This window comes from Furipterus horrens, unplaced genomic scaffold, assembly GCF_987537825.1.
Source record: "Furipterus horrens unplaced genomic scaffold, mFurHor1.1.pri manual_scaffold_2, whole genome shotgun sequence".
Taxonomy (NCBI): domain Eukaryota; kingdom Metazoa; phylum Chordata; class Mammalia; order Chiroptera; family Furipteridae; genus Furipterus; species Furipterus horrens.
Window position 1 is genome coordinate 194,003,087 of NW_028327172.1, and position 22,536 is coordinate 194,025,622.

Consider the following 22,536-nt stretch of genomic DNA (forward strand, 5'->3'; position numbering starts at 1 on the left):
TGCTTACCACAAGGGCATGGTCCGTGTCGCAGCCTGCACTGTGGAAGCTGCGGGTGAGGAGGGTGCTGCCAATATCCGTTCTTCTGGTGATGACGAGGTCAAGCTGGTGCCAGTGGCGGGAGCGGGGGTGCCTCCATGACACCTGGTGGATCTCTTTGCACTTGAAGAATGTGTTTGTCACGCACAGGCCATGGTGACACAAAAGCTCAAGCAGTCGCTGACCATTCTCATTGATCTTTCCTCTCCCAAAATTTCCGAGGCAGGTGGGCCAGGCCATGTGGTCGGCTCCTACTCTTGCGTTGAAGTCTCCAAGGAGATAAAGAGCGTTACTTCTGGGGATCTTGGATAACACTTCGTCCAGTGCATGGTAGAACTGTTCTTTCTCTTCAGTGGTGGCGCAGAGGGTTGGGGCATACACGCTAAGAATGCTGACTGGGCCGAAAGTTGTTGACAATCGGAGGGTAAGTAATCTCTCTGTGCCTCCTGTGGGTGGCTCTATGGAGTTAACAAGCGTGTTCTTCACAGCGAACCCAACACCGTGCTGTCTTGGTTGGTCCGGAGACTTCCCTTGCCAGTAGAAGGTGTAGTTGGTTTCTCTGATAGTTCTGTTGTCGGCCAACCGGGTCTCCTGTAGAGCCGCAATGTTGATGTTTAGTCGTGCCAGTTCCCTGTCGATGACGGCGGTTTTCCTGGCACCATTGATCCACGGAAGGTCTGCAGTAAGTCCGGGACACATGGTCCTGATGTTCCAGCTAGCGAGGCGAAGAGCTGGAGGCTTCTTTCTTGTTGTTTGCTTGGAATTGCCTGGTGCGAGTGTTTTGTGGCCCACTTCTCAAGAGACGCCTCTCTGATCCCCACGCACCCAGTGGGGCAGGTGAGCCATGGCGAGACGGCACCTAATTGGCTGGGGGCTGCCCAGCTTGAGGCGGGCGGTAGCTGTCCAGTGAGGTGCGATGACCTCTCCCACCGTCAGAGGAGACCCCTGGCGCTCGTTTCCTTCGCCAATCGGATGAGCTTATAACCGGTAACTGTCTCCTCCCGTGTTAAGTCGACATCTTGCGATGACGCTGGAGTGTCCTCTCCAGTGAAGCTACAAAGCCTGGGCAGGGTGATATGGAGGGCCAGCTGTTGCCCATGCAGCAGACCCCCCCTCTCTTCGCAGCTGAAGGATCCAAGGGGAAAGACAGAGTCAATACAGCTTGGCTTCAGGTGCGCCGCAGGAGTTGCCGGTGTTGACTACAACGTCAAACCGCCTTAGGGACTCCGGCTCCGGATTTTCTGTCGGGGTTTACTCCCTTAGCCTTTCCCCTGAGGAGGTATGCCGCAAGGCAGCGGAGGTTTGGAGTCAGAGTTTCCCTTCTCCTTAGCCTTTCCCCTGAAGAGGTATGCCGCAAGGCAGCGGAGGTTTTTTGGAGTCAGAGTTTTCCTTCTCTGGTGTGCCCTGACTGGAAGATCGAACCAGCGACACTTAGCTCGCAGGCCGACGCTCAATCCACTGAGCCAAACCAGCCAGGGGGTGTCTCTATTTACGTTCAATATTATATTAGTTTATGGAATGCGGCAGGGTGGTTTGATATTATGTAGCTTACAGAGTGACCTTCCAGTAAGTCTTGCACCCACCTGACATATGTATATATTATTTGGAGGCATTAACGTTTAACTATTTAGAAAACTAGAACAAAATCTCTCTATCTTGTCTTTTTCAAACTAAGATTGGATTATGTATTTTAAAAATTGCATTTGGGTGCTTTTCATTTGTGTTTGCTGTTGATTTTTATAAAGTTTGGGAGCTGATGATTTCCACAGATAGCACAGGGTCCATTGTGAAAAGACACCCTCAGCTTGGGTAGCTTATTTGGACATCTCAGATTATCCTCTCGAGTACATTTAGCAGGATGGGAATTATTCATCTCACCAAGTGTCTTTTTCCCTCACTTTTTCAACTTTCAAGATGAATAAAGGAAAGTCCAAATTGCAGAGAACACCCCCAAAAAATAACCAAGGAAAAAGGAAAAGTAGTCCAACTAAGAACGAATCAGAATCCAAAAAGCGCAAACCGACTCCCCAGAAGGACGTCTCTATGAAGTCTGTAAAAAAGGAAACAAGTGTGTTTCAGAGAGGCCTGGACTTCGAGGAGCAGGTGGCCGAGGAGACAAAGGGCGACAGCCGGGCTAGGAAACTGGCTGATGACAACAGTGAAAACCAAGTGGCAGCTTTGCTCTGGGTGGATAAATACAAGCCAACCTCGCTCAAGACCATAATTGGGCAGCAAGGGGACCAGAGCTGTGCCAACAAGCTCCTACGCTGGCTCCAAAACTGGCACAAGAGTCCACCCGAAGACAAGAAACACGGTGATTTTACAGCTTCATTCGTGTGTGTGTGTGTGTGTGTGTGTGTGTGTCCGTCACCATATCATTGCTCAGTGGCACACATGTGAGGAAGTCTGATAGTTGGTTCATTCATCTCTCAGCAAGCATTCGCTGAGCACCTGCTCTGAGCCCAGGTGCTGTACTAGATCCCAGAGATGCTGCTGTGACAAAATACAGTCTCCCTAAGGAGCTCACAGGCCGTGGGGAGGCATATGAACCAGCCGTTAAGTTGGAATGAGCTAATACTGTGATAGGGGTAAAGTATGGGGTGGAAAGGTGCAGTCTGGGATGGGGACGTGTGCTTTCATCCCTGGAGGAATGGCTGTCTAAGCCAAGACTTGGAAACCAGGCAGCTGTTAGCTAGGGGAAGGGAGAGGTGAGTGCTGGCTGGGAGAGAGCACACGTACCCAGGTCTGAAGGTAAACGTGAGCAAGACCGCTCAGAGTACCAAGGAGACTTGGGGGAAAGGTGCAAGTAAAATGCCGAGGCACGCCTACAGGTTAGGCAACCCCAAAACCCAGCAGCATGTTTGTTCCTGGTAGGCCTCATAGTCCTGAGCTTCTCTAATTTCTGTGCTAGTTCACCATGTATTTGTCATGGAATATGAACACCCACAATATATATTTAATGTCCAAAATATTGGAACTGAGGTTTCAGATCACAGATGTTCGTACTGTTTTTTTGTTTTTTTTTTTTTTTGAGCTTCAGCTGCAACCCTGGAGGATATTGTATAAGAAATAAGACAAAGGGGTAACTGGCTCTTAGTGTGTGTGGTCACTAGGCATTGGCTGATGATGCCAGTTTATTTTATTTATAACAGTTAGATAATTGTAATAGTTGTCTCTCTTTCCACACCCACAAAATCGACCTTAAAAGGGGGCATAAGTGCTTTGTGTGCCTGGAGAAAACTTGAAGGCTTCCAGTGATCCATAGTCCCTTTTGCTCATGCCTGCCGTAGGTTTAAATCTGCCAGTAGCTGTGTGTGTATGTGTGTGTGTGTGTGAGTACCCTTGATGTGCCAGGTATCCATGTCATAAGGGGACGAAGAACGCTATAGAGCTGTGCATGGTGGCTGAAGACACTGCCTCTCCATTTCACTTTTCTTTTTGTGATCATGTAAACCAGTTATGCTTGCTAACGTTTATTGAGGCATGTTAGGTGTGTTCTGTGCTCAGGCATGTTCATCCGCACAACATCCCTTCCAGGCACATTACTGTTGTTACCCTCATTTCATAAAGAAGCCATCAGGCCAGAGGGGCTAAGTCACTTCTCCCCGCTGGTGAGAGATGGCATTCAGGATAGGTGGAATTGGGATTGGAGCCCAGGTGGCCTGCTCCATGGACTGTGCTTTTGTAGTAAAGGAAATCATAAAAGTATTATTTCAAATCAAAGTTCTGACATTAATGAGTTTTAGAAGTTAATTTATTTTGGGTGGAGGTGATCTAGGGAGTAGAATTTTACTAAGCTCTCTGGGAACTCTTGCTTATACTTTATAGAAAATATTCTGGGAATTTAGAACTAAACTGGAGGGCTGTTCTTGATGCTAAATTGATGCACAATTAATCCTGAGTTTTCTGTGAGGTAGTATAGGTTAACACTCTGGAACTTTTTTCTTCCCAGCAGCAAAGTTTGGTAAATTTGCTGGCAAAGATGATGGCTCTAGTTTTAAAGCAGCATTGCTCTCAGGCCCTCCAGGTGTTGGCAAAACAACCACGGCCTCTCTGGTTTGTCAGGTGGGTGTTCTCTTGTAGTGTGGCTGGAAAGGTACCATAGGCGTGGGCATGTGTAGGGGATGTGCACGTGTGTGTGAGTGTGGATGTGGTGTACGGATATTTTAACCTGTTGTGTATATAGCTTCCTGAAATTAAACCTTTAGAATTTGCTTTGGTTTTTGGGATATTTGTCATTTTCATTCTTTAAAAAAAAATATATTTATAATTATAATCATAGGTAATATTTGCTTATATTTGCTTGTGTACCTGGCAGTGTATTAAGCTTTTGGGTGATTATTTCATAGATATTAGTCTTATAGACACACATGTCTTATATACTCTTCTAAAAATTTTGTGTACCGTTACCATCCTCATGTGACAGATGAAATGGGCTTAGAGAGGAGGACAGTGGCACTGTGAACCCAGGCATATGGGGTCCCGCCTTTGCTCTTGTCTCTGTGGCTGCCATTTCTAGACAGTGAGAAGACAAGGCATTAAAGCAAACCACAGATGACGTATATCAGAATGGTATGAAATGATGCATGAAATAGTATCAGAACGATAAAAACGAAGGACTTTGAACTTATTTTAAATTTATTGCTGGATTTACCAGTCCTCTCTCCCATAAGCTAGTGGTTTTGTTTGATCCTTGTTGTAGGGACCAGAGCACAGATTTTTAGCTTGTGTAAGAACTATGAAATTTCCACTCTATAAACATTAAAAAAACCAAAGAAATATATACTTTTGCGTAGTCTTTACAATAGGGAACATGACTCTTTTCTTCTTTCATTATCGTCATTACTTTTTCGGGAATTCAGTTAAGACTTTTTAATGTTTTATGATTACGAGGACCAGTTTTGCAAAAGGTACCAGAATAACTTGGTTTTTCATGATTTCAGAGGACAATTTTATAAAGGGATAATTTGACAAAAAAATGATAATAACTTCATTATTTATCTTGAAGTCAACAATTATAATAGATTAATTCTTTATCTGATATTGAAATCTTGGGATGGTTATATTTAACTCTTAAGACTTCAAGAAGCAAACAGTAAAATTGCTTGTTCAAATATGTTCTTCTAGGTTAGTGATTTATCAGCCAAACCTGTGTGTTTATGTGTGTGTGGTATGTATGAATATGATATTTTAAAAATCTCATGACTGTGAGGCATATTATAGTTAATCTCATTGTCTGTTATTACCATACTTCATCTTTTACCCATGTTTCTTTATGTGATTTTTCTACACTCTTTCTTCCTTAACTGCTCTTTTTTTGGGGGGGAGGATTAATAATTTACATTGTGATAGTAATGGTTTCCAATATATTGATTAGGAATTGGGATATAGTTACGTGGAACTGAATGCAAGTGATACCCGGAGTAAGAACAGTTTGAAGGAGATTGTCGCGGAGTCTCTGAACAATACCAGCATCAAAGGCTTTTATTCAAGTATGTGGCTGACTGAACTGTTTTTTTTGTTTGTTTGTTTTTGGTTATGTAAGAAAAACAAGTTCATTTCTATGTTTAGTAATTACTACTATACACTAGGTACCCTGCCATATCCGGGGGCTAATGAGAGAATAAGAAAAGCCTCTGATGTAACTTAATAGGACAATAATTACCTTTTTTTTTTTTTTTAGGTATTAGAGATTTCTGAGAATGTGATAAAAATTCACACATGAATATATTTATGTATTTTGCATATGATTTTAGCAGATTCACAGTTGAATCCTGTGAAGAGGGCAAAGAAACTGTATTTAATACAGTGTGATGAGTGAGATGACAGAGGCCTGTAGATGAAGAAGTGATTCTATTTGGGGCATTGGGGACAACTACCAGGAAAGGGTGACATTTGCTTGAAGGGTCTTGAAGAATGAGGAAGAGGCTCCTCTGTGGGTAGAAGGGTTATTTCAGACGAGAGTAATAGGGGAGGAAAAGACAGTGTGGAAGTATGTACCACTGTGTGGAAGGTCATGGCTAGTTGGCTAGTGGTCTGATGTGATCAGAGTTTATGGGGAAAATGGGATGCCCGCATTACAGACTGAATAGTGCATATTTGGAACCTATGGTCAATTGCATGGTCACCTGAATTCTTGGTACTTCAATGGTAGAAAGTCATTGTTAAAAAGAACTTGCTCAGGAAATGTCACTGTTATATATGGCTGGTGGGAGTGTAAATTGGTACAACTCTGCAGGGCAATCTGGCAGTATTTCTCAAGATTCAATTCCACATATCCTCTAACCCAGAAGTTCTAACTCCTCTGTTCATTGTTAATACTTGTATAATATGCAAAATGACATATACATGGATATTCACTTAGTGCGATTTATAATAGCGGAAGAATCTTCACATTTTATCAATAGATAGAGATTAAGTGAATTATGATACATGTGTAAGATGGAACATTATTAAACAGCCTTGAAAAATGAGATGTTCTATATCTATAATGAGGAATAGATCACAAAACTATATTAAATGACCAAACCCAGCTGTATATTTTTATGCACACATATTTTTAACATGTGTAGAATGGCTCTGAAAGGATATACAAGAGTCTGTTCACACTGTTTGCCTCTGGAGAGGCAAGCTGGGTACCCGCAGTGGCCAGGGTAGAAGGGACACTGCTCACTGCGTACTCTTGTACCTTTTGGATTTTAACGTGTTCTTCTCAGTTTACAGTGTGTTATATAATTGTTTATAAAGCGGCAGTGTTTGAACAATGGCTCTTCTGTTTCTGTCTCATCCCTCTGCTTCTCCACGTGGGGTCAGGTGGAGCAGCCTCTCCCATGAGCAGGAAGCACGCCCTCATCATGGATGAAGTAGATGGCATGGCGGGCAGTGAGGACAGGGGTGGAATTCAGGTAATGGAAGCATTATATTTTTGCAGTTTTACTGTTGATTTTAATTTTTTTTCCACGAAAAATATAAAGAACTAATTATTATGCTGTGATAAGTTTGACAATTAAACCATGTTGCTGAGGAGGTTTTTAAAACTGAAAATATATGCATTGCATGGTATTTTGTTTTTTTAAATAATTATTTTTGTGTTGCAAATTTGCCTTTTAGGAATTAATTGGTCTGATAAAGCATACAAAAATTCCCATTATTTGTATGTGCAATGATAGAAATCATCCCAAGATTCGCTCTTTGGTTCATCATTGTTTTGATCTTCGTTTTCAAAGACCTCGGGTTGAACAGATTAAGGTATGGTGTTTGGAATTTTTTTTCCATCACGTTATTCTATTTATTGAAGGGTCAGTTTTAAAAGTATCTGATAAATATTTTTTAAATATCTGATTATATAAGTTTAAAAAAATCATTGAAGATTCTCCTTTTAGGCTGCTATGATGTCTATTGCATTTAAAGAGGGTTTGAAGGTTCCTCCTCCGGCTATGAATGAAATAATTTTGGGAGCCAATCAAGATATCAGACAGGTAAATTAAATATATATCGTATGACAATTGATAATTCTTTTGAATTGATGCCTTCAACCTTTTGGGGAGTGGGAGTGGCTGTTTTGTCCCATTTGACAGTGTCTTATTTGTGATTCTTTTAGGTTTTACATAATCTGAGTATGTGGTGTGCACAGAGCAAGGCACTAACCTATGACCAAGCCAAGGCGGATTCTCATAGAGCCAAAAAGGATATCAAACTGGTAAAATGAGTTTTTGTTTGTTAGTTAATTCTTGTTCTGTAGTTCCTTGACACACCTGTGGAACCTGTGGATATTTCTTTCTTTCTTTCTTCATTATCCTCACCTGAGGACATTTTGCTTTTAGAGAGAGAGGAAGGGGGTGGTGTGGGGGGAGGGGGGAGAGAAGAAGAAGAAGAGAAAGAAACGTTGATGTGAGAGAAACATCGATCAGTTGCCTCCCGTATGCACCTGACGTATTAAACCCACAGCCTAGGTTTGTGCCCTGACCAGGAATTGAACCCACAGCCTTTCACTTTACAGGACAATGCTCCAACCAGCTGAGCTACATTGGTCAGGGCTGGATATTTATAATAAGAGATACAGCTGCTAAAAATGTTTCTAATTCAAATGAAATTTTTCAGTGTATATTGAAAATTTTGAGAAGGGGAAGTTTTAAATTATACATGCTTCAATAATTCTAAAAGGGCTTCTTCAGAGTCCTTGGCATATGGATTTCATTCGTGTTTTCAGTGGTTTTGCAACTGTTCAGAATAATCCGTTCTCAATGGTTTATAGTTTAATAATCTCTCTGAAACTAGAGGTCTTATCAGTTATCTCTTGTGTCCTATTTCACCTAGCCACTAGTCAGAAATTGTTACAGTTAGAGCAGTGTTTTCATTCTCACCTTTTAAAAAAATGATTACATTTTTTAGAGCAATTTTAGATTCACAGCCAAGTTAAAACAGATTCTCCATATACCTCCTGTCTGCACACATATCCAGCCTTCTCTACTCTCAGTACCCCTGCCAGTGTGGTACCTTTGTTACAACTGATGAACCTGCATTAACACATTGTTAGTACCCAAAGTCCATAGTGTTGTACATTTTATGGGCTTTGAGAAATGTATAATGACATGCATCTGCCATGGTAGCAGAGTAAAAATCCTCTGTGCTCTGCCTGTTCATCCCACCCCTTCCCCCTCACCCCTGGCAATCACCAATCTTTTTATGGTCTCCATAGTTTCACCTTTTTGGAAATGTTACATAGTTGGAATCATACTGGGTAGCCTTTTCAGATTGGCTTCTTTCACTTAATAATATTTATTTAACTTTTCCTCCATGTTTTTTCATGGCTTGATAGCTCATTTCTTTTTAGTGCTAAATAATATTCCATTGTCTGGGGGTACCACAGATTATCTGTTCACCTACTGAAGGATAACTTCCAAGTTGTGGCAATTATGAGTAAAGCTGCTAAACATCCATGTGCAGGTGTGTGTGTGTGTGTGTGTGTGTGTGTGTGTGTGTGTGAGATACAAGTTTTTAATTCATTTGTGTACATACAAAGAGCACAACTACGGGAGAGTATGGTGGAGAGTATGTTTGGTTTTATAATAAACCACCAAACGGACTTCCAGCCGGCAGCACTCTGTATTCCTGCCAGCAGTGAATGAGAGTTCCTATTGCTGCACATCTTTGTCAGCATCTGCGTAGTGGCGCTTCTACTAGGAGTGTCCCTCTTTCTTTTTAGGGCCCCTTTGATGTTGCCCGGAAGGTGTTTGCAGCTGGAGAGGAGACTGCACATATGTCACTTGTGGACAAATCAGATCTCTTTTTTCACGATTATTCGATAGCGCCCCTCTTTGTCCAGGAGAACTACATACACGTGAAGCCTGTAGCCGCAGGGTGAGTTCTCAGAGCTGGTGAGGGTTAGAAGTACACCCCTCCCCGGCGCTGTGAAGGCCAAGGAACTGAGAGGGAGGGGTGTGCAGTGTGGACAGGGCTGTGATCCAGTCTGGCTTATATCCTGCAGGGGTGACATGAAGAAGCACTTGATGCTGTTAAGCAGAGCAGCAGATAGCATATGTGATGGTGACCTAGTGGACCGGCAGATCCGGAGTCAGCAGAACTGGAGTCTCCTGCCCACACAAGTAAGCCCAGGCTCTGCTTCCATTCGGGAGAGCGAAGTTGCTTCTAGCTCCTGTGGTTAGTTAAAATACGGGATAAACCTTACGGCTGTTAGGGCTAAAATGCAGCGTGTTGTAGATGAAAATGCTCTGTGGTCACTATAGTCTGCTTGTTAACCTGGCATTATTTTTCAGTGGTTTATAATATTTTTATGTAAATAGACATATGGAAATAACATTAGATTTTGGTCATAATTGAGATGTGAGTCAGAAGTGTCATTTCCTCTATGTTACCTTAAGAATCTATTTCTTTTTTGTCATTCTTGGCTCTCTCAGATGATTCCTAAGTAGCTTCTCCTTGAAGAAGTGCAGCCAGACAGGCAGCAGCCACTTTCTGATGCCTGGATTTTGATTTTCTTCTCTTTTGCTAAAGAGGTAGATTTGTATTGGGTACTTCATTTCAGTTGATATCTTTTACTCAGAATAGTTTTGTAAACATTCATAATTAGGAGTATTTGTTCTTGTTTGAGTTTTACGTATTTATACAGTATTATTGGCCTGAATAATAAGGGACTTATCGTGGCCTGCTCTTCTCTCAGTCCTACCACACATTGCTTGAAAAAAACAAAAAACACTTGTTCTGGAGATAAATAATTCTTCCTCATGTTTTAAAAGTGTTCATTTTTTAACCTAGTAATTGTGCTTTTGAGAATTTATCTTAAAAAATAATTTCAAACACAGAAAAGCTTAATGTACAAAAATATTCCCTCAATCATTAGGGCCAATGGCAAAAAATTGGACAAAATCCCCATGTCCAGCAACAGGAGAGTGATGAATTATGGTAAATTCTCTTGATTAGAACATTATGCCACCTTTATTTTTAAAGATTAATATGAAAAACTCAGTTATTAGAATAAAGCAGGATACAAAGTTTATGTATAATTCCAGCCTTTAAAAAACTGAAAACCTTTGAAATAGAGATATCTAAGGATACCCTTTTTTACTTTTCTCAAGTGTCAGTTGACTTGATTCTCTGATGATTATAGACTTTTCATGCTTTGCTGCACCTATGCCATTAGTAGCTCGTGTTAAAGACAGTCATGCTCCTCTGAAAAAAGTCTCTTCTGTGACAGTGGCCTCCACCAGGTAACTGGTGTGTTGAGGTCAGTTGGCTGAGGAGGCTGAGTTGGCAAGATGATCTCTCTGGGCCATACGTGTTGTGGACCAAGGTATTAACCATAATGAGATGTTTTCCCTGGGACGTTTCCCACACCCACAGGTCAGAGATGGAGGGAAAGGGCCTGACTGCTCTGGAAGTAGGTACGTGGGACAGTGTGGCTTCCCTTCCCAGACAGAGACTGCTTGGAAGCCAGCTGCTGCTAAGGAAGCAACTTCGTACAGAATTTAAAGTGTGGTCTGCACTTGGTTTTTTCAGGCCATTTATGCTAGCGTTCTTCCCGGAGAGTTAATGAGGGGTTCCCTGAGCCAGTTTCCCACCTTCCCAAGCTGGCTGGGTAAGCACTCGTCTACAGGCAAACACGATCGTCTTATTCAGGACCTCGCACTGCATATGAGTCTCAGGTACGTGGTTACTCCGTTTCTGGTATTTTATCAGTGTAGTGTATGTAGCCTTTTTCTGATAAGGATAGAGTTAGTCAAAAGATTTATATTTTAATTTGATTTTATTGCTAACTAGATAAATGACCCTGAATAAGTTCTTTTTATCTTGTGAGACTCCATTTTATTATCCATAATCATTATAACACATTTATCACTTAAAAGAATACTTTGGAAGAGTAATGCCAGGTGGTAGATGTGTCATAACTCTTAAGATAAAATTTAAAACTATATATATCTGAGATAGTGCTATTATTTATTGTTATAGTGACCATGCCTATTATTAGTAGGCATATAAAATATCTTTGCTTCAGAGTAATTTAATTGGAAAAGGGAACTATTTGAATAAATGAACTAGTTTTTACCTATCCTAGCCATTTGGGATAGGGCGTACAGTTTAATTTATACAGGAAGTGGATACTCAGATAATGGAAAACCAGTGTGCTTGGAGAAGTTTAAGGGTCATGCCTCACTCTTCCCCAGGGCTGTCTGCTTGGATGCTCTTGTTGTGCTCATATAGATTTTGAGCCCTGGGCTTCTGTGTTGTTTTATGGCTGTCCTTTTCTGTGTCTGTCCCCTTTTCCCATTTGACTGAACATCTGTGGTGGTAGGAACTGAGGCTTACTCATCTGGCACATAAAATTGCTGAATACAGTGTTCCCTCACTTATCGCGGGTATTACGTTCTAGACACCCCCCACCCCCGCAAAGTAGGAACCTTACATTTATTCTACACTCTTAAACCTACATAACTTTAACAACATACATATATAGTACCGCAAAATCCCGCAATATAGCGAAAAATCCACGATAAATAATATTTTTAAAAATCCCGTGATACAGTGAGCCTGTGATAAGTGAACCGCGATATAGAGAGGAACTACTGTAACTGTTTCTTAAGGAGTCATATACAGGCCACTGTCATCATCAAGGACATCTGTAGTGAGTTTCTCAATTTTTTAAAGTAAATTAGAATGTTCCTACTTAATTTTTAAACCCTGATTAAGCCACAGAACTTTTATAGGCCAGGTTTCTCTTTATCTTTAAAAATGAGAAAGTGTGATTTTATTACTCTTAACCTTTTTTGGGTCATAGATGCCTTTGAGAATCTGAAAGCTTCGATCTTGATTTCTTGCCAAATGCACTCAAGGTCAAGTATAATTTTAGGGGAAGTAATACATTTCTAAGGATGAGAACCCTTTAGACTTTTCTAGATTTACTGTTATATGATTTTGCTAGAAGGTAACAAATACATAACAAATTATGAGAATAATTTTAGAAAAGCTTTCATGATTGTCCTGGGCACTGTAGCTCATTGACTTATACTTGTCTTCAAGTACTGGTATGTTCGATTACAGGGGACTCTAGAGGAAATGGGTGAATTTAAAATAGGAGCATTGTTTGAATTCTTTGCCTAGTTAATAAAACAATTGTGGGGCAAGGTTCTAGACTTCTGATAGAGCTATGTGGGTTCTTGTGATTCAGACATTCAGTTACCTGAAGGCAGGAGCAGGACCCATAGGTAATCTTTAAAAGGACCTTTCATTTCCTTTCCGTTTATTGTTTTCTTTTTATTGAATTTATTGGGGTGACACTGATTAACAAGATATACAGGTTTCAGGTGCACAAATCTACAACACATCATCTGTACACTGTATTGTTCATCATCCCATCCTTTCTGATTTTAATGTCGGTTCTGAAACCATCAGCTTTTGAGGTCTCTTTTTTAAAGTACACACACATATATAATTGCCTGGTTTGAAGATGGAGGCAGCTGGGTTGGGAAGATTTAGGGTGGTGACATTAGAGATACTATTTTGTTCAACTATTTTCTGTATTTAAGTTACATTTAAGGAGAAAAAAGCCCTTTCATGGTAACATTCTAGTTCTCAGCCGATCAGAGGCTATTTCCCTAAGTCTTTTCCTGGCCCGTGTGTGGACCACCTTGTGACTCTGCAGGAACATTCTCTGCAGGTTCTTTTAAAAAAATATTTGGGAAAAACCCTGCTCTAGCACTAAAAATTTAAGAGTAACAGCATTAGGAAATGCAAGGGAAGCATTTTCATATGTAATTTTGTATGTTATATGCAAAGGTGTTTAAGACCCTTATTAGGAGGTGGCAGGGCACTTCAGGCAGGAAATCTCCCCGTGTTTTACTGATGCTTTTAGTATTTGGAACTGGGAGTGAGTGATCTTTGGCTATGAGAAGTATGAGCACATAGAGACACTTTCGTTGCCTGGGCCCTAGTAGTAGAGTGGGAGGAGAACCTATGTTTGTGTTTTGCGTTCTCTGATCCAGGAAAATAGAAAGCTCCCCTTGAGCACATTGGAATCTATGTATCACTCTGGTGGAGTAGCACTGAGTTTTCTCTACACCAGCTGTTGGACAGTAGGCATTCCATTGAACTTTATTAAAAGTGATTGAACTCCATCAGATTAACTCTGTTGATACGCACACTGTGACTTGAATTGGTGGTAGTTTTCCATTAACTACAGGTGTGTCTCTTTTGTTTTGGTTTAAGAACTTACTCCAGCAAAAGGACTATAAATATGGATTATCTGTCACATATAAGGGATGCACTTGTACAGCCCTTGACCTCACAAGGGGTAGAAGGAGTACAGGATGTTGTTGCCCTTATGGATGCATATTATTTGATGAAAGAAGACTTTGAGAATATCATGGAAATTAGCAGCTGGGGAGGCAAGCCTAGTCCCTTCTCCAAGCTGGATTCCAAGGTAACTTGTATAACCCACTGGTTCTCCATCACTTTGTAATTACCAGGTTTCTTCTGGGAATACTTCAGAGGTGTTTACATGCTTTAAAAGGTTTAGTTTTCTTCCTTCAGTGCTTTTTGCTTCTTATGGCCTATGCGTTCCAAATGTATTATTTGAGTACAATATTAAGAAGAGACTTGTGGATTTGAGGATTTCCAGCTGAGATGGAGGCATAGATAAACACGCTTTGCCTCCTGGCACAGCCCTAAGAAGGATCACAACTAATCTCAAAGCAAAAAAAACAACCAGAACTGCCAGAAAATTGAACTATATAGAAGTCTGACAACCAAGGATTTAAAGAAGAAATATTCATCCAGATGGTTAGGAGGGGTGGAGATGGGAGCTGGGGTGGAGAGGATGTGTTGCGGTGGCGACAGGTAAAAAGGGCAATCTCACGTTCACATGTGGCAGATAAAAGCTGGGAGGGACACCTGGGGAGCGATCCCTGCCCCAGGCCAGACTACGCAGCCCAGGGTTCCAGTACCGGAAAAATAAAGCCTCATAGCTTCTAGCTGTGAAAACCAGTAGGGGTTAGGGCAGTGGAAGAAACTGCTTGTCTTTCAGGAGAGTGTTTAGAGGGCCCTCACAGAATGAACACAAACCCACCCACTCTGGGAACCACCACAAGGGCCGCAGCTAAACAGCTAGAGGGGTGCCAGTCACATGTGGGAAGTGAGTGAAGTGACTGGAAAGGGGTAAGTGCTGAGCAAGTGGCATTGTTCCCTTTCTGACCCCTCCCCCACATACAGCGCCACAAAGCAGTGAAGTGGGTTGCCGCTCACTGATGAATACCTAAGGCTCCGCCCCGTACAATGTAACAGGTGCCAAGACAGGGAGTCAAAGCAGCTCTACCTAATACACAGAAGCAAACACAGGGAGGCTTCCAAATTGAGCAGGCAAAGAAATGTGGCCCAAATGAAAGAACAGATCAGAACTCCAAAAAAAGAACTCAGTGAAGTGCAGATAGCCAATCTATCAGATGTGAGTTCAAAACACTGGTGATAAGGATGCTTAGGAAACTCATTTAGTACAGCAAATGCATAATAGAAGAAATGAAGGCTACGTTAAGTGAAATAAAGAAAAATCCACAGGGAACCAATAGTGAAGAGAAATAAGCTGGGGTTCAGATCAATGAATTGGAACATAAGGAAGAAATAAATAAGTCAACCAGTATAGAATGAAGAAACAAGAATTCTAAAAACTAACAAAAACAAAAAACACAAAACCCGAGAGACCATAAGACCCTGGGTCATCTCCAAAAGTGCCAACATCCAAACCACAGGGATGCCAGAAGGAGAAGAGTCAGAGCAAGAAATTGAAAACTTATTTGAAAAAATAATGAAAGGAAACTTCCCTGATTTGGCAAAGGAAATAGACATACAAGTCCAGGAAGCACAGAGAGTCCCAAACAAGTTGGACCCAAAGAGGACCACACAAGACACCAAGACACATCATAATTAATATGCCAAAGGTTAAAGGTGAAGAGAGAATCTTAAAAGCAGCAAGAGAAAAGCAGAGAGTTACCTACAAAGGAGTTCCAATAAGACTATCAGCTGATTTCTCAAAAGAAACTGCAAGCAAGAAGTATTCAATGTGATGAAAAGCAAGGACCTACAACCAAGATTACTCTATCCAGTAAAGCTATCATTTAGAATGGAAGGGCAGATGAAGTGCTTCCCAGACAAGGTAAAGCTTAAGTTCATCGTCACCAAGCCATGTGAAATGTTAAAGGGACTTATTTAAGAAAAAGAAGATAAAAACTATGAACATTAAAATGACAATAAATCAACTGTCAACAACTGAATCTAAAAAACAAAAACAAAACTAAGCAAGCAACTGGAACAGGAGCAGAATCCTAGATATGGAGATCATTGGAGGGTTATCAGCTGGGAGGGAGAAGGGGAAGAATGGGAGAAAAGGTGCGGGGAATAAAAAGCATAGTTGATAGGAACAAAATAGACAAAGGGATGTTAGGAATAGTATAGGAAAGGAGAAGCCAAGGAACTTATATGCACGACCCATGGACATGAACTAAGGGGGGTTACTGAAGGGAAGCGGGTTGCTGGTTGGAGGGGGGCAAAGGGAAAAAAATTAGGACAACTGTAATAGCATAATCAATAAAATATACTTAAAAAAAAAGACTTCTGGATTCGACTTTATAATTTGTATGTTTATCTTTGCTTTAAGCTGAGTGAAAAGCAAGACGTGAAAAGCTTAGGAACTAATATAAATGTATTCCTTATGAATAAGGGTGGGATGAGCCAAGTGAAGTAACAGGAGGTGGTAGTAATGCATTAGGAAAAGAAGTGTTTACTGGCTGAGGATTTTTACTCGTAGTCGGTCTGATCTGTAGATTCAGTATTCCCATTGGACAATCTGTTATGTAATCGTACATCCCCCTACTTTCTTTATTAATGAGCACGAACAATCTGTAGTGACATAACATGAATACATAGTATCAAATACCTCACTCTTGTGCGTGTTTATTTGGTGCTGTTTAAGAAGACATTCTCTGGCTTGCCTTCTCCATGATTTTGACCTGATTCAATGGTTGCAGTGATTTCTCACAAGAGACGTCTACAGTTGAGACATCTACAGTTAAGAGCTCATGGACCACTCCTGCAATTATTAGAAACCCGATGTTAAGGCTTTTCAGGTTACTTAGTATACTGAAGTAACCACTATTAGTGAAGTTATTTTGGGGTAATTAAAGGCCAGCTTTAACTTGTACCTTATTGTGAGCCTTTTTTTGATTATTTATTGATTGCTCACTAACTTTGCGTGTCATTTTGTAGAACTGCAGACCATTGAATAGGTAAAAATGATGACTTACAGTGACTTTTCTTTGCCTGCCTTAAAGTTTCCAAACACCGATTCTTATTTGAGTCATGGACTCTTATTAAGAATATCATGAAAAATATGAAACTTGTCCACAGAAAAATGCTTTTATATATACGAACACATACATGTATATGCATAAATATTTTGCAAACAATTTCAAGGGGCTTCCAGGGTCTTTCAAAGCCTTTAGGCCTACAGAGTTCAAACGGACTACTTGGCACTCAGATTTTTAAAAACTCCATTTCTTTTCTTTAGGTGAAGGCAGCCTTTACGAGAGCTTACAATAAGGGAGTCCACCTTATTCCGTACTCAATTCAGGCGGTAAAGACATCCAGACACAGCACAGGCCCCACACTGGATTCTGAGTACAATGAAGAGTTAAATGAAGATGACTCTCAAACTGATGAGAAAGATCAAGACTCTATGGAAACTGATGCTATGATCAAGGTAGCATTTTAAGTTACAGAGAGGAAAACCTATGATACTCCCTCAAAATAATTTATCTTTTTTTGTGTATTATTTGCCTTCAGAAATTATTCAGAGCCTGTTTAGTAAGTAAAGTTGTTAAAATACTTTTAAGTTTTTTGTTCATCACAGTTGAGGGTATATAGGTATAGATTTCATTTTTATTAACAGTTAGCTTCATGTAATATGGAAGACCCAAATAGCAAGAAATCATATTGATGGACATTTGCTGATTTTTATTTCTTTGGTCATTGGTTTGTGCTTTACCCACAGACACACATTTTCTTCACAGCACAACCAAGGAAAGCATTTTCAATGAAACCATTTCTTCCTCCTCTTGTGTTTTGCAATAGCCATTGAACTGCCTATAGAAGGTTTTTAGAGCAAAATATCCTTGTTTTTCCTAGGACAGATTAAAATCATTTATAGTATCAGCCCAGTGTTTGCCATTGGCTGAGGCAAAGGAATGTAGTGTGTATTCTCCTCTCTTGTGAGCATATCATTCTTGCCCCTCACTTTTTTTAAAATTGATTTTTTTAAAGAGAGAGATAGGAAGACAGACAGTGCCAGAGGGACATCAGTTTGCTGTTCCAACCACTTGTGCATTCACTGGGTGATTCTTGTGTGCCCTGACCGGGGATTGCACCCACAACTGTGGCATATTGGGATGACACGCTAACCAACTGAGCTACCTGGCCAGGGCCTTGCCCCTCACTTTGGTTTTGTATACGCAGGAATAGTGTAGCTCTCTCCCTGCTTTAGTCTTATGTACACATAAGGGGTTGTCTCTCCTGTCTCCTCAAACTGAATGCGTTTAGACTCTTGAATCTGAAAAGTCTTATACCCTGTTTGTAAATTGTCTTGCTTATTTTGTGTCTCCTAAATATACCTTTGTTCTAAATCCAAGAAACTGCATACATAGGGAACATATCTGAGTTCTAGATTCTAAATAGCTTTTTAGTTTTTACTGCTAACTTTTAAAGGCTACAGCTAGCCCAAGTGTTTCTTGGAAGTATATAGAGGAACTTATTTCATTTACTCATAAACACAGCTATTAACTGTTTTGTGTATCTTTTCCTCCCAACAGAAAAAGACAAAGTCTTCAAAGCCTTCAAAATCAGAAAAAGATGAGTCCAGAAAAGGAAAAGGAAAAAGTTCAAAGAAATGAAACCATTTTTCACTACTGACAGTCACTTTGTACTCACCCTGTTGACCAGTCTAGCTGGTCTAGAGGATGCCTTGTTTTTCCAAAGGAAAGCTAATGGGGCAACTGAGTGGTCCCATTATAAGTAAGTGGTGGTACAGCTAGCAAGATGGAACCAGTAGGCTAACGTATGCCTCTTACAGAGGTTCATAGGACTGCCCAGGCCCTCCACTGTCCCATGTCAGTCTCATTAGATTGTGCTGCAACGTGCCTGAGAACAGTGGTACTAAGGCGACTTTTGTAAGCTTAGCAATTTATTCTGATGGCCTTCATAGGATCAGTGCTGACTTTTTTAAAGGTAGTCACTATTATGTGGTGAAATTTTGTAAATAAATCATAATACAAAACAGTCACCACCTAGAACTGGGTATTCTTTATACATTGCCAAGTATCTTGCAAAATATAAATTAGGAATAAAAAAGTTCCATGATACATGTACAAATTCTTAAGATTGTCATCTTGTACAGTAAAATATTACGTTGGTACATGACTTTCCTTATTAATTTGCAAAGGATTGGATTAAAAAAAGTTAATTTTACTACTAACCGGTTGTGGGGAACATAACTTCGGCAGTTGAAAGAGTTAGAACTCTGAAGCTGTTACAGCTATGAGTGCTGACCACCTCTCTGCTGTGAGGTTTATGGTGAGGCCTCTGCTATTGTTAGAGGGGTGGGTGGCTGCAGAAGGATCGCTAGTCATTCTTTCCCTTCCAGGGTCTCAGCCCATTAGGTCCAAACCAGTGGGGCCTAGAGTAGGTTAGACTCTTTGTCTGTTTCTTTCTGGCTTTGGACAAAATGAACACCGGCTTTTGTTTCCTCTGTCTGTGGGAGATCTGGTTGTGTCCTGTGATGGATTCCACAAGCCCTATTGGGATTTTAGACTTTAACATACTTGCTGAGTGGCCCGCAGGCTGTGGAACTAGCCTAGAATTTAGGTGTCTAGCTATTTTTTAATCTTGCCAGTAAATGCTCAGACTAAATGTGTAAAAGGAATGTAAAATCAGGATAATGATTCCTGCCTCCAAGGAACTGAGTCTTGTTGGGAAGGTGAGATATACATTTGAAGTGTATTTATCGTGTGAAAAATGTCTCATGTAGATTAAGTTCCTTATGGGAAAAACGTTGCCTTCAGCCTGTGCCTCTCCAGCCCCGCCCCGCGCTTTGTGGAAGCCTGGCTTGAAACTTCTGCTTCAGTGAGGGCTTCCTTCATCGATGACTGCCTCACCTAACCAGTGGGGGTGAGCATGAGTTTCTTACACAACTTCCTACTATTTCTGCTGCTTTTGGATGTGCAAGGCATGTCTTCCTACCTGGCCCTGTACTCCCCAGGAAAGGACTATAATGTCCTTGCAGTCAGAACAAGGAATAGTGTCTTACTTGTTATGATTTTAATGATAAATGCTTTATACACGATTGGCATAATTTGTGTATAAGATAAATAACTTTTCTTTTAGAACTAGAGATTGTAAATATGCCCTTTAAAAATAACAAAATGGGTCTGTTTGATTTCTCTTTGAAGCCCTCATGAGGTTAATGCTGGGGAGGAGTTGATGGGTCTACAGCAGTTTGGATGCGAATCAGAGGGGTCTGCATTGGGATTGTATATTTATTGGAGTGACCAATAAATCCTTACTGGAGGTACTAGGTGCCATACATCATCTTTGCAGCAAAAACTGCATACTTGCTTTTTTGGAGATGCATTGAATATTTGCCATCTTGTAATCTATAACAAACTACTATGTCCTTTCTCTTGTTAAATTTTGGCAGTTCATGAACAAGGAGTGAGCTGTTGTATGTACTTAACACTCACAGATCCCAAGTGCCTATAGCTCCTATTCCTCTATCCTTATAATATCCCTATAGGGGTAACAGAAAAACAAGGAGACTGGGGGTGGGCTCGCTGATAGTGACCTGTATTGTGTCACTTCGGAAGGTTAAGTCTCTGGCCTGTTCTCTAGCTAGCCTTCAGGAGGGCAGAAGAGATCAAGCTGGAGGCATCATGCATGTGGATACTTGGATACTAGGAAACATGGTTGGCACTCGAATTCTCCCCGGGGTTGTAGGTACCTCTGTAGTGTTCACGATGCTGGTAGCCATATTGTAAAGTCGTATCATCTGAAACATTCCAAGTTAGGCTACATTACTCATTTCTGTTAGCTGCTTAGACTTTAGTTACATTGGTCTTGGATGGCAAGGAAGCATGTAGGAGAAGTATGTTGTGTCTGAGAAGCATGTGGTATGTGATACGGGGGATGAATGCTCTCACCACCTTGGGGAAGATTCTGAATAATGTATGTCGTTAGGGGAGTTAAATGATTTAATTTTCAACAGCAGTTCCATAGTATGCAGTGTAACAACCCAGGACTATATAATGACTACAAGCTTTTAGTGTCATTCTCTCATATATTTGATTTTAGTGATTTTTGGTGTTTTTATTTAAGGACTGATTCCACTACATAGCTTTGATTTGTGCAAACTTCTCATTTCAAACTTACAAGTGCTCAAAGTTACCTTCCTTTCTGTCTCCAAATCCAGAAAAACATTACAAATGTCTAGTTAACAATTTTATTTTAAAAGACACACTTCAAAATATAAACATTATTAAAAAAACTGAATACTTACAATTATGTCATAGGTTACTATTAACAGTGCGGAGCATATAATATGTAAGACTTTGAAGAGGAGATATATAAAGTGTAATAAACAGCAATATTGTATGTTACCACTTGTCACTCTATAGAAGGTGGAAGTGGCAACCTGGAAAGGTCACCTTTGTCTTTTCTTCTGTACCCAGGAAGGACAATCTCCAAATCCACCAGGGTATAAACACAGCCTCTTGTGGTAAAATGCTATCTTCTCAGGAACATATCTAGAAAGAACAAAATAAACCCAGATGCTCTTAGAAGGGTTTCAAGTAACAGCTGGCATTTAGTAATAAAGCCATGCACACTGAAGAACTTGGCTCATTTATGGTATGTGGAGAAGGATCACTAGATTCAAGGTAGAAATCTTTAGTTGGTGCACAGCACTGCAGTTCAGTCTTGGCCTCGCAGATGACTAAAATGGTGGTCAAGCTGTTGAAGCTCTGTTATAAAGTGAGCATGACAATAGCCATCTTACGGGGAAGAACGAGAATATACAAGGTAAGTGCTCAGCAATCTGTATAGAAAAAAACTTTTTTTAATGAAATGATTTTTAAGGATTCCTCATCTAAAAGGAGTCAGTGAACAACAGCTTCAACAAGCTGTTGTATTTACTCCTTGTATAACAAAATGCTTAGAGTAACACTTGTGAAAAGTTGTGCATAATCATGCACTGAGGCATATCTGCAAGTAACTATGATACCATGGTCTAAAGCTCTAATTTCACTCAAGTGTAGACTCCAGAGTCTACATAGATTATTAAAAAAAATACAAACAAGGTTCTACTTTGGAAATGACAGAGTTGCAAATTAATCCTCCCATAGATAATATTTTGCCCTCAGTTTATAAATAACTACAGCAACCAAAAGTATGTAGGAATTGGAAAGATGTCAACCCTTGAAAGAAGAGAACCCTCCTGGGTAAGATCCTTAGGTGGCTTTTCACCTGAGGTCAAGTCCTTCAGGCAGGGAATGGCTGAGCTTAGAACAGGGAAGTCATAACCTTACTAGTTTGAAGAGTCACAGAAGAGTTTGAGGCTGCCAAAAGTACTGAAATGTGAAGGAGAATATCCTGGAAAGGGGACTACTCCAAAATCTGCATATAAACTTCATGCACATCCTTGAACTTTACAAGCTTGGAAGAGACTTTCATGCTGGATTTGAAGAACACTGTTCCATGTTGTAGGGAGCTCCACATATCAAAAACTGTGGGCTCTAGGAGCCTCTAGGAGCTTAGGGCCTCAGTCCTCTGACCATAAAGAATAAAATTCTACCAACAAACAGGCTGGATAAAGACCGAGCCTCAGATGAGCTTGCCGCTCTAACCACTGCAGCCTTCTGAGGCCCTAAGTCATGCTTGTGAAGGTAGATGGGGGG

The 22,536-nt window shown here is 40.6% G+C and overlaps 2 protein-coding genes across 2 annotated transcripts in view; one reads left to right on the forward strand and one right to left on the reverse strand.

Moving 5' to 3' along the window:
- The first annotated feature begins 1,951 nt into the window (after positions 1–1,951).
- LOC150020227 (replication factor C subunit 1-like) lies at positions 1,952–21,456 on the forward strand. Its single transcript, XM_090266981.1, has 13 exons — positions 1,952–2,351; positions 3,993–4,102; positions 5,415–5,529; positions 6,851–6,942; positions 7,148–7,285; positions 7,420–7,515; positions 7,638–7,736; positions 9,243–9,397; positions 9,525–9,642; positions 11,054–11,199; positions 13,757–13,970; positions 17,106–17,297; positions 18,403–21,456. The coding sequence occupies exons 1-13, from the start codon at positions 1,952–1,954 to the stop codon at positions 18,481–18,483; spliced, it is 1,956 nt and encodes a 651-aa protein (XP_090123107.1). The 3' UTR covers positions 18,484–21,456.
- Positions 21,070–22,536, reverse strand: part of LOC150020228 (WD repeat-containing protein 19) — a 71,869-nt gene continuing 70,402 nt past the window's right edge. The window contains exon 37 of the mRNA XM_090266980.1: positions 21,070–21,387. The gene's annotated coding sequence lies outside the window, so the exon portion shown is untranslated. The remainder of the gene's footprint in view (positions 21,388–22,536) is intronic.

Coding starts and splice junctions, on each gene's coding strand:
- LOC150020227 (XM_090266981.1), top strand. CDS start 1,952: ATGAATAAAGGAAAGTCCAAATTGCAGAGAACACCCCCAAAAAATAAC. Junction 5,530..6,850: donor CATCAAAGGCTTTTATTCAA/GTATGTGGCTGA, acceptor ACGTGGGGTCAG/GTGGAGCAGCCTCTCCCATG. Junction 11,200..13,756: donor GCACTGCATATGAGTCTCAG/GTACGTGGTTAC, acceptor TTTTGGTTTAAG/AACTTACTCCAGCAAAAGGA.